General features: G+C 34.9%; 2 protein-coding genes across 2 annotated transcripts in view; one reads left to right on the top strand and one right to left on the bottom strand.

The window, feature by feature from the left end:
- The window catches only part of LOC145683495 (neuronal acetylcholine receptor subunit alpha-9-like), a 39,227-nt gene extending 29,375 nt beyond the window's left edge, over positions 1–9,852 (bottom strand). Inside the window, exons 1-2 of the mRNA XM_081754834.1 lie at positions 9,691–9,852; positions 1,577–1,796 (exon numbers count right to left, since the gene is read on the bottom strand). Coding sequence (XP_081610960.1) covers positions 1,577–1,796; positions 9,691–9,726 — 256 coding nt within the window. The 5' untranslated portion in view covers positions 9,727–9,852. The remainder of the gene's footprint in view (positions 1–1,576; positions 1,797–9,690) is intronic.
- Positions 1–12,306, top strand: part of LOC145684032 (uncharacterized) — a 271,555-nt gene that overhangs the window by 183,126 nt on the left and 76,123 nt on the right. The gene's annotated exons all lie outside the window — the stretch shown is intronic.

Raw genomic sequence — 12,306 nt, forward strand, 5'->3', positions numbered from 1 at the left:
AGCTTGGCCGACTTGCAATTCAAGCTTAGAGCAAGTGGTTTATAAGTTGGCTCTGCTACTAGGGACAATATCTTGTATTAGGTCAAAATTTCAACGGATTTTCACGCTTCATTTTCTTACATATTGGTTTATACGTCTGTTAATCTTATCCACATGTTTATCACGATGTACTGAATGTAGAGACAACTTAATCATTTTCGATAAAAGTTAATAAACAATCTAGCTACGTAATTTTCCATGGACGTTTCATACTTACTTCCTTTACTAAAAAAAAAAAACAATGTGTTAAAAATGTTATGTTTTCAACTGGTCCTGTTCATCACCAAATAATAATAGGTCTAATAATTAAAATTGGTGTTCGGAGGATGTTAACATTACTTCTTTTAACAAACTCGACCCCTGGCCAACGATTCTCTTCACATCCTGGCTAAAATTTATACGATCCGTCAAGGAGTTCTTGAGATTTTGTATCCCTGATGAACACGTGAGTAGACACAGTAAATATACATGAATGAAAGAGTGTTTGATTAACGAAGCTCTTTAAAAAAATGTTCAAAAATTGAGACATGTGTCAGTCTCATAAGATAGATCTCATAAGAAAATGTTACGGGTAAGGGCAATTTATCATGAATAGTTTTCAAGAACAACTAGTAAAACGATCTTTTCCTAGAAACCTAAAAAATTGACGTACGAGTTTCATATGCAAAAAACACCGTTATGTAGCAGGTTATGTCTGTTGCAGTTTGTCGTCTCTTAACGGTGCATAGATGATCTTAAGAATGAGTCATATCGTTCCAGTGGTGACGCAATTACTCGAAATATTTACTATAAAATAACAAGTAGCATAGAACTTACATTGGTGAATTCGAGAAAATTACATATTTCCTGAAGTACGAGGAAGTCATATTTCCTCGTATATGACATTGTGTAACTTCATTACATCAAATAAAGGGTGTTTCGAAACAACACCAACAACGTTTGTGAGGTGATTTCTTGCACCAAGATAAGACAAAAACTATAAGACCTACCTAAGTGCACAAATACTTCCTTTCGGAGTTACAGAGTGCCAAAAACATGAAAAAATGAACTTTAAAAGGTCCATAGCTCCAAAAGTATGAGACCTGCCATAGTCGGATCAAAACTTCAATTAGAAACTAATATGTGCGCGATCCAAAAGTACATGTTTCAGAATCCTGCAATACTCACACAACAATTTTTGTAGAGGGAGTTTGGCTACGGGCATATGATTTGAAGTAGTCGTCAACTACCTCTATAAAAATTGTTGCGGAAGTACCGTAGGATTGTGGATATTTGGATAGGACACATACTAGCTTCTAAGTGAAGTCTTGACCCAACTACGGTAGATTCCATAATTTGGAAGATATGATCCTTTAAACTTCATTTTTTCATGTTTACGGCAGCCTATAACTTCGAAAGGAAGTATTTGTGCACCCAGGTGTGTATATACTTTTTGTCTTATCTTGGTGTCAGGAATCACCTCCCGAACGTTGTAGGTGTTGTTTCGAAACACCCTGTATTTTTTCAATATGAGTGAAAACAAATTATATCTACTTACCTACAGTATTAATGACGATACATGGCATAATAAATGTGATTATGTAGAATGGTGCTCTTCTAGTGAAACGTATTATAAACTTTGTTGCTCTTAGAGTGTGCTCGCAGCAAGGGTCCGCCAACTTAATATCTTCGTGCGTGAGGTTATTGAAGTGAAACTCTCTGTTTCGGATGTATGCTGACAGAAGGTCTCGCTTTGGCTTTCCCCGACGATAAATCAACTAATAGAATAACAAAAAAAGAAAACAAAAAAAAATCAATTTATTTTATATTTTGTGAACTTGTTCCTTCAAAGGTGAGACATGAGATAGTGATGAGCGCAAGAGTCTTGGTCTTGCCAAGAGTCTTGCATGCAAGACCAAGACCAAAACCAGTATTGTCGATGCAAGACCAAGACAAAAACCAACGGGTGCAAGACCAAGACCAAGACTCTTGCGCAAGAGTCTTGCACAAGTTCCGGCACTACTTGAATTTTTTTATAGAATGTAAAAAAAGAAGGGGATGTATAGAAAATTCCAAAACATGAGAGCCTTCTCTCACACCACTACCAAAAGGACAATCCAACCCTAGTTAGAACGGTAGTTGGTGGTTGTTGCCAGATGTCCGATGTCATTAGGTAGAAGAAGAAAGGAAAAAGAAAGAAAGAAAGGAAAACAAGTGAAAAATAAAGACATAATGTGATTACTTTTTGTGATAGATTTAACATAGCATTATTATTATTATTATTATTATTATTATTATTATTATTATTATTATTATTATTATTATTATTATTATTCAGGAGTGTCCACAGGCGGGTTTAGGTACTGGTTGCACCCACACTTTTATATAGTTGGAACTATATCATGAAACAAACACCGTGTGCGTGGTTTTCCTCGGGGTTCTCCAGTTTCCTCCCACTTTCTTCATTCCACCATTTCATTCATTTCTCATCATCACCGTCTTCTTTAGCCTAACCGACATAACTGCAGGACATAAAACTCAAAGATTTCATTTCATTTCATTAGACCATGAAATATCTCAACAAATTTAGAATGAAAAGCGTAAATAATAAACTTTAATATGCGCGTGATCATACATAGCTTAAACGTAGTAACATCGATTTTAATGATTTTTTTTTGTGTTTGAAAAAGTACTCTTTCCTGGTGATCCCATACAAACTTCACAAAGACGTATCAATAGTCTTTGGAGCAAGATCATAAATCTTCTTTATGGCTGAAGAAGTTCATACGATAATTGTGTGTATTATATCACTCATACCTTCAGCACAGGTTCACCGATTTTGACAATTCTGTTTTTGTTTCAAAATTTATGCTTTTGTGGTGGTTTTATACAAATTTCATTAGGATCCAATGATAGCTTTCAGAGTTAGATTGTGATTAAAAAAAAAATCGGCTAACAGTATAAACATTGTGATTAACTCATTTCATTTTGTGCTTAACTTCATGTACCGGTTTTGATTATTCTCTTTAAAATGTACTTCCTTGAAGGTTCCATATAGGATTTAGGATTTTGATTTCTGGGCTTTTGGCATCTATGGCCATGTTAGTCCATCACGTATGAGGGATGACGTCCCTCGGCGATCACCCTATCTGGGGCAAGGGAAGGAAGAAAGGATAGAGAAAAGAAGGAAGCACCCTGGGACGTATATGTTAGGTACCATCCCGGCATTTGCCTGGTGTGAATAAAGAAAACTCAGGAAAAGCTCACTCAGGTTGGCTGGCCTGAAAAAGCTGTTTACACTTTTTCGACCGATTGTCCCCACCAGGAATCGAACCTCGGACCGCTCGTACTAAAGCCGAGAGCGTTAGCTACTAAGCTACGCAGGGTCACTAAGGTTCTATATAATTTTGATCATTTGCGAATGAAAATCTTTGTAATTAGACTATGAAACTTCTCAGATATTCACATATAATTCTGTAACGTATAGACCGATTTGTTGGTCACGCATGTTTTGTAAGCCGAACCATTTTATAGGAAGATAATGTCCTACCTTTAGTTTTGATATTTAACCAAACTACTGCAGTAAGAAAAATTGAAAAAAAAAATAAAAACTTGAAAATAAAATAGCTGACTTTAAGAGCGCACTAAAAAGCAGAAAATAAAAACATTTTATGTATAAAAAAACAATATTAATCTACTTCAACAAAGGCACTAAAAGTAGAATATAATAAAAGCACTAAAAGCATAAAATAATAAAGCGCTTAGAAGTGGAAAATAATTCATTACCGTTACTTATGAGAAACGTTTGAAGTCGGTGCTAAGCCACAAATTAATACCTAATATAAAATTGGTTTGGATACTAATTTCATGAGGCATTATTTTGTTTGAGTTAGCATAAACTTCAAATTTTTTAAATAGATAATAATAATGAATTATTTTCTTCTTTTAAGAGCTTTGTTATTCCTTGTTCTTTCTAGCGCTTTTATTATTTGCTACTTTTTTAGCACCTTTGTTGAATTAGGTTCGTACTTTTTTAAAAAGTTTTATTTAACAGATCCTATAAACCATTCGATGCTTCTTCTGACAGACATGAAACACCGTGAAAGGAGTACAGGCCACTGAAAAGCACAGTGAGCTCCTTCGCGGCTAAGCGGTTAGCGTACGCGTCTTTGGCGTGGGAGACCCGGGTTCGATTCCCGGCGGGAGTTCATGTGATTTGGATTCCACGTTAATCAGTAGGTCCACGTCTCATATAGCCTCGCTGCTGAACGGGACGATAAACTCAACATCAACTCAAATACACAGTACCTCGGAAAAATAGCAGAATTTTTAAAATTAAACAAAACGAATTAGATGTTTTACCAACTGTAGTTTTTTTTTGTTCAGAATACATCCCTTCCGCATCAATACACCGCTGGGCACGTTCAACCAATGCTAGCATAGGTTTCTAATGTCCTTTTTCGGAATCGCCTCAATGACCCTCGTCACGGCAGACTGGACGTATGTAACATTGTCATAAAATATTCCTTTCATGACCAATTTCAATTTGGGAATAGGAAATTGTCACACGGCTATAAACCAGGCGAATATGGAGGATGTGGAAGCACACATTTGTTTTTTTAGTCAAAAAGTCATGAACTGCGAAGGTTCTGTCACATGGTGCATTGTCGTGAAAAGAGACCAACTACCTGGTGTTCGATAATCGAGCCTTCCGTGAACGATTCGCTTCTACAAACGCTCCATAACACCCAGAGAATATTCACCATTAACAGCTTGACCCTGTGGAAGGAATTCTTGAAGTGTAATGCCTTTATAATTGTAAGAACAAATGAACATTGTCTTCTCATGTAACTTATGAAAACGGTTTTTTTTTCTTGCTTTCGGAGAACCTTTGGACTTAAACGTAGCACTTTGGCGTTTTGTTTGCAGGTAGTACTTGAAGTACCAAGTATCTCATCAGTTCCAACAGATATCAGGAATGTTCTATTCTATTGGCTGTTTTGATAAGGTGCTTGCAATGTTCAGCGCAAGCAAGTTTTTGGTTGTCAAGAATTGCGGAACAAATCGACCACACACTTTACGTTTCTTTAAATCCTTTGTCAAAATTTCGTGAATTACATATTTTGTCGTATTTAATTCCTCCGCCATCCATCTCACCGTCGAATTCGCACAACATTCGCGGGGTATCATTTCACGCACTTGTTCCACCAACTTAAAGCTGGCGGAACCACTACGTAGTTTGTGTCAGGGTCGAGAGAGGTCACCTGCGTAGGTCGCTTCTAGCGCCTGTAGTGAGCTTAGTTGGAACTAGCTTCTCAATGTAAAGTAAAGTGTTTCCATCCCAACATACCAAATGGTTTCGTTTCGTTTCATTAAAATACAGGGTAAATCACCCTGAAATTGGCACAGACCAGTTTTTTTTTTTGGCACTTTGTTGATTTTTTTTCAGATTTATTATATTAAGTGGCTACATCGGCGTTATCTTTTTTTCCCCTGTCTTTCGTCGATGACATTTCCAAGTGGCGTCTGTTTATTTTAATTTATTTTATTTATTTATTTATTTATTTATTTATTTATTTATTTTTTTGTCTGCCTGGCTTTGGGTTGTCTTCCAAGGACTCACGACCGTCCCGGACCGATACGTGTTCGAGATAAGCACTCATCACCATACACTTGTTTGATCATTTTCAATGTTTGTGTGTTTTACGTAGCTTAAAACAAAATTTAATATTGGATCTCTGCTCCATCGTGTTTTTGTGACAACGTGACACCAGATACACTCATTTTTCTTGCTATAACTTGACACTACGTTAATCGGCTTACATAGTGGTCTCGTTTTGTTGAGTAGATATCCAGCTTTCCGATGATATGTTGATTCAATAGATGGAGCTAGTGGTTATCTGTAAAGAAAAAAGTTCTGTTACTTTTCCGACATACTGTATAAAATGAGCTGCGGAATTAATTTTAAACTGTAAAACGCTTTGTTTTTCTTTAAAACCACGATTACCTATAAAGTTTATACTAAACGATACTCAAACTAAACACTCAAACTTTTATGTTTCTATTTCAAACGTGTTTAACAAAATATAGGAGAAAGGAAATAGAGAAAAATATTAAAATAATATGGATTGTAATTAAATCTCTTAAATATTTGACCATAATTTGAATGAAAATTGAAAATAGCTATCTTGTAATGTATATAGCTAAACTCAATTTATGTTAACATTTCTAATATTTTTAAAAGAACAGCATCAAACTCCAAATTATGTATTTAAAGAACGAAGTCTACATAATTACCTCCTTAGCATATGCATTTTAATCAAAGTAAAATGATAAGCGAAACATACCACCATCGAAAGAGCGAATTGTATATCATACACAGAATCGTTGGTAACTCACCAACTCTTGTTCCCGTGATGACGATAGAAACAATGCATTTAAAGAATACAACATAATAAAAGTTAGCAACAATGGAAAGTGCCACAAATTTTTATGTATAATAATCCATATACTAATAAGATAATTGGCTTTCTCAAGAGCTAATGAGAGATAAGCTTACAACATATCACATAATCATTGATAAATGACCAATCTCGTTGGCATGGTAACGATAGCAACGATACATTTAAAGGTTGCAACAAAGTCGAAGTTAGCAACAATGAAAGTTACCAGAAATTCCTATATATAAAATGCACATAATATTAGGATACCAGCTAGGTTAGTTATCCACATAACGTCTAGTTTAAACGAGAATAATTGTTTCCTTTTTATGGGATATATGCAGCAGTATTTCCATTACTAAATTTCCAATCATTGTCTTTATTGACATGCTTTTAATTTGTTTAAATAGATTTGAAATTGAAGTTATATGTCATCCAACTTACGTGATATTAATTTGAATATCTGTTAGTAACTTAGAAATATCTTGAATTTGAATGAATTTATGTTGGTAGGATGGAATTTTTGTGACATAATTAAGCGTAAGACATTTATCGTCAGTTAATGTAAAAGAGAACTAATAGGTAGTAGATAGATTCAGCTCTTGTTAGTGACACAATAAACTCAAACATTTTAGGTATTGCTTCGATCATTCCTTTACATTGAAAGCTTATTTTTATTAATCATAGTACAGGGTATCCAATATACAATGCAACCCGGAGTTCGGAATAGTAGAATTTTTGAACCTGAAGTGATACACGAATAATGGTTATACCAAAATGAAGCCTTGTTCATGCATATATTCTTAAATTAGGAAGCAACGATTGAAGTACACTAGGAACCACACAGTGTTGCCAGATGTAACCGAAGGTGCAAATCATTTTTTTTTTTTTTTTTTTGCAAAACATGTAAATTGACTCATAACTCATACGTATCGATGTTCTGTTGTTACTTTTCAGTTTGTTTAGTTGGAGTGGCTTGGAAACTATGGAGCAGAAAAATGAATTTTTCATTTCCACTGATAACTAATCGGATGAGGCCTCTGTAAGGGGGGAACTATAGAAATCGTAGTTTTCATAAATTAACACTCTGAATTGGCAACTTTGTTAATGTTTCAGTGCATCAAAAGGTGTGTTAAGGATCTGTCTACATTATGAAATTCCTAAAAACAATGAAAAACGAACCTTGAAATTATAATGATAAAACGTTTACTTACATGCACCCGGCAACACTGCTACTATCAGAAAGGAGTTACCAACTCTACAACGGATGCTGGGAGTGTCCCTTGTTTTGATTCAAACACTGGTTCACACGTTTCATCAGGTTAACAGCAACTTTCCGAAGATTAGAAGTGTTAATGTTCTCAATGGCACTTCGAATGTTCGTTTCCAGGTCTTGAATAGTTCGAGAATAGTTCTTGTACCTCTTGCTTTAAATAGCCCCATAGAAATGAATAGCAGTGTTGCCGGGTGCATGTAAGTAAAAGTTTTGTCATGGTAATTTCAAAGTTTGTTTTTCATGGTTTTCAGGAATTTCATAATATAGACAGATCCATAACACATCTTTTGATGCACTGAAACATTGGCAAAGTTGCCAATTCAAAGTGTTAATTTATGAAAACTGCGATTTCCCTAGTTCCCCCTTACAGAGGCCTCATCCGATTAGTTCTCGGTGGAAATGAAAAATTCTTTTTTCTGCTCCATAGTTTCCAAGCTACTCCAACTAAACAAACTGAAAATTAACGACAGAACATCCATACGTATGAGTTATGACTCAATTTACATGTTTTGCAAAAAAAAAAAAAAAAAAGTGATTTACACCTTCGGTTACATCTGGCAACACTGTGTGGTTCCTAGTGTACTTCAATCGTTGCTCCCTAATTTAAAAATATATGCAAGGAGGCTTCAATTGGTATAACCATTATTTGTGTATCACTTTAGGTTCAAAAGTTCTACTATCCCAAACACCGGGTTTCATTGTATATTGGACACCCTGGAGAATTAGCTAATATTTTCCTTGCTATTCTATTTTAGGTCAGCGTACTGACATTAACGATATATTTATTTCTTTCATTAAAAAATTTACTGTTACTACCTCATAAAGTATTTCTTAAGGAAGGAGTTTAATTGTTTGGTGCAGATTCACTTTAGGAGGGCTTTACCGTTTTGCATTTAAATACAGCGTCCGCGCATATACAATAAGAACAACACTGCAAGATAAAACAAACCAACCCGTGCTAACTACCTGCTACAAAGTACGAATGCTATCTAATCGAGTCAGGACAAGGTGAAGATATTGCTTTCCGGGAAATGTTCGTAGGGAGTAGGCGTGTCAGCGGCGGTGGGTATATATGTAAAGATGGATATCTCGAAAACATAGAATTTACACATTCCTTCTGCACATTTTAAAAACCTATGTTCACATATAATAAGAGATTAAGAAGTTATTTTGCACTGGAATATTACCTCCATATAGCATTTCAGTTAATCGTAACTTCCTTACGCAGTATTATGTGGTTATAAGTATACAGTTTGGATTGCGTTTTGGTACGGTACGTTACTACGCGTGTCAGAGGTAAAATTCCAATATATTTTTATTACTTATATATTGTTCTTGTGGGAAAAGAATATGTACAAATCAATACTGACTAAGACAGGATAGAACCGTACGGTACTTTTTTTTTGTCTTCATTGAAGATAATTTTATTTCATTTATTGAACCTTATCCTGCCAAATCTGCCAAGTTTTACACCCTTTCTTTGATAAAACATTTAATTAACCTTCATCCTTCTAAAGTATTATTATGCAAAAAAGAACAGGAGGTAGATACTAAGATATATTTTAATTTACTACAGTTAACAAGTAATAAATTTCGACAATTATTTCTACAAGTTTTTTAAAATTAAAATCAAACTATTGCCTGTAAAGACGCATTGGATAAGTAATAGAAAAACATGGCCTTACATTTGCAACTTGTGATATTAAGTTCAGCTTGAAATTCACGAAACTTAAGTCTTTTCTTTTTCTCAATTATGAAAATGGATACAACTAAATAGAGTTACATATTTGTGAACCATATTCTAACTTTGATCTGACACATAAAAATCAAAGTGGTTTAATTTTATATTCCTGCCATCTCTCCTAAGACCCACCAAAAGTGTAAAATTAATTTCATACGAAGTAGATATTATATTCATAGTTACCTACTCTTTTTATAAAACTAATAACTACTTACCATAGATTCGTCTTGTGTCCAAGATGCAAAGATCATCTCACAGCTCTGATGGTCGAATGGAAAGTATTTAACATCTATGATACATGTACTCTGAAATATTCCCTGAGACAGGAATGTAACCTCACCAGTGTAACTCACAATAACATTTGTGTTAAGAGTATTGCCATAATTTCCTGAAGAGACACTGCAATATAAAAAAAAAAGTATTATTTTCATCCTACATACTGATCATACGCAGTAATCTTTCATTTATGTGTGCCAGTTACACTAAAATAACAATTGCGTGTCCAAGTATCATTGGCTTTCAATTTGTGTGTACGCCAAGTAAACTACAAGCAAAGTACAACTTGGTTTTCTATAATTTGCAACAAGCTTGGGAAGTAGGTAAATTTGATTTAATCAACACTAACAACTGTGTGTCGAATTACGTATCATTGGTTTTCGATTTATATCTACTTCAAGGAAATCTCAAGCGAAAAATAACTTGGTTTTCTTCAGTTTGCAGCAAATTTGGGAAGTAGGTAAAATACTGTAGATTTAATTCATAAACATTCGAAAAGTAAGCATGAGGCGTTAATTATGATATCGAAAATATTGAGTGTTAAGGGACGCTCATATCTTTAGAGTTAAAAAAAAAATACCTTTTTGAATTTATAACGAAGTCGTATAAACTTAAATTAAGCCGTAACATTGATTGAACTTAACCAAACTTCAAATTGGCAATGTAATACCAATAAAATGTTATTAAATGAACTAATATTCATTTCTAAGGTTTCTCATATATCATATATATTCTCATATATTTCAAGACGCAAAATGATTAACTTTAGTCATAGTTTCCAAAATTTAATTATTTGAAGATAATGCTGTTAAAACAAGAGTGTTTTCAGCATTAAATAATCCTAAATAACTTTTAAAATACTTCAATTGTGCTATGTTTATTATCTTCCATTGCCCTTCGATTAAATCTTAGTTCCTCTTCAAGATTTGTTAATCACTGTGAAGATTACCATTATTTTAAAACACAACGATGATACAACTGTCTATTGACGATTTATGTATTTTTAAACTCTTTAGAATGAATGTAGTCAGTAAGTTTTGGTCAAAGTAAATATTTTTATAGGCTATAAATCATATATCGGATCTTCTGACAATCTTGTCTTCTTATTATAGAATATTGAGAAAAGGTAGAAACATATTTGAAACCTTATTAAACGTCATATGCAACTCTTTCTAGTACAAAATGTTGTATTACGCTATGTACGATCAACACTGTTTAGTTTTCTCCCTGTCATTATCACTTGATTATTAACGTTCTCCTAACCCAATACTTTTAAAGCAACATCCACTCTTTCCTCTTTTTTTCCATTCGGAATACATGACCTGCTTACCTAAGCCTCTTAGATTTGATGACCCTAACAATGTTGGGTAAACCGTATAAATTATATAGTTCCTCGTTTTGAAGTTTCCGCCATTCCTTATTCCCGTGCCTTTTGGGCCCGAATACTCTTGTTCTCAAATACTTTCAGTCTACGTTCTTCCGTCAGAGTAAGCGACCATGTTTTGCAACCATACAGAACAACAGGCGTGATTATCGTTCTATAACAGTATTTTACGCTTCAAATTCCTCGGCAGAATTCGCGACGACAAGAGATTTTGAACTGAATAATAACACGAATTCCCTGCTTTTAGTCGACATTTTCGTCTATTAATATTGATCCTAGATATTTCAAAGTATCTACTTTATCAAAAGTATTATTCGATATTTTAAGGCATCCAGAATTTGCAGTATTACGATCCCGACGAACTTCCATGTATTTAGTTTTTTCTGCATTTACTTCTAAACCCATGTTCCTGTAGGTGTTTAATAAGACCTCTACATTTCTTTCGATTGTTCTCCTATCATCCCTTGGTAAACTTACAACATCAGCATACACCATAACCTGGTGAATACCATTCAACTCTAGGCCCTGGTTGCTAAATTACCTAGGTATATATATATATATATATATATATATATATATAGTAGTAATCGCCCACTTGAGGCAAATTTTGCCGCCCCCCTGGAGCATGGCGCCCGCCGCCGCCGCCAAATTTTGCGCCCCGGGCGCCCGGCGCCCATTTTTGGGGTTACGTGGCCCGGGGTCAATGACCTAGGGGGCGCCCGCCGCTGCTAAAATTTTGCGCCCCGGGCGCCCGGCGCCCATTTTTTGGTGTTACGTGGCCCGGGGTCAATAACCTAGGGGTACATAGGACCACCCCCTCTAAATTTTGGTAGGGGTACCATAGCCCACCCCTAAATTTTGGCAGGGGTACATAGGACCACCCCCCTTAAATTCTGGAAATTGCCAAATCTAAAAATTTGGTGTGGTAGCCTAAGACCATAGTATGTACCTCTATCAGTATTGGGTATCTATGTCGTTCCCTTTCATGGGTAAAAAATTGCCAAAAATTCAAATTTCGGGGGTTTTTGACCTTATTTATCCCCTTTGATGAGGTATTATTACCCTATATAGTTATATGGGCGTATACAGGGGTCCATTACCTTTCATAACATATGGGTATATTAATGCACCCCTTGAAAAATTTGGGAGGGGTAACTTGGCCCACCCCTTA

The sequence above is a fragment of the Thermobia domestica genome, chromosome 4 (genome assembly GCF_964235325.1).
Source record: "Thermobia domestica chromosome 4, izTheDome1.hap1.1, whole genome shotgun sequence".
Lineage (NCBI taxonomy): Eukaryota > Metazoa > Arthropoda > Insecta > Zygentoma > Lepismatidae > Thermobia > Thermobia domestica.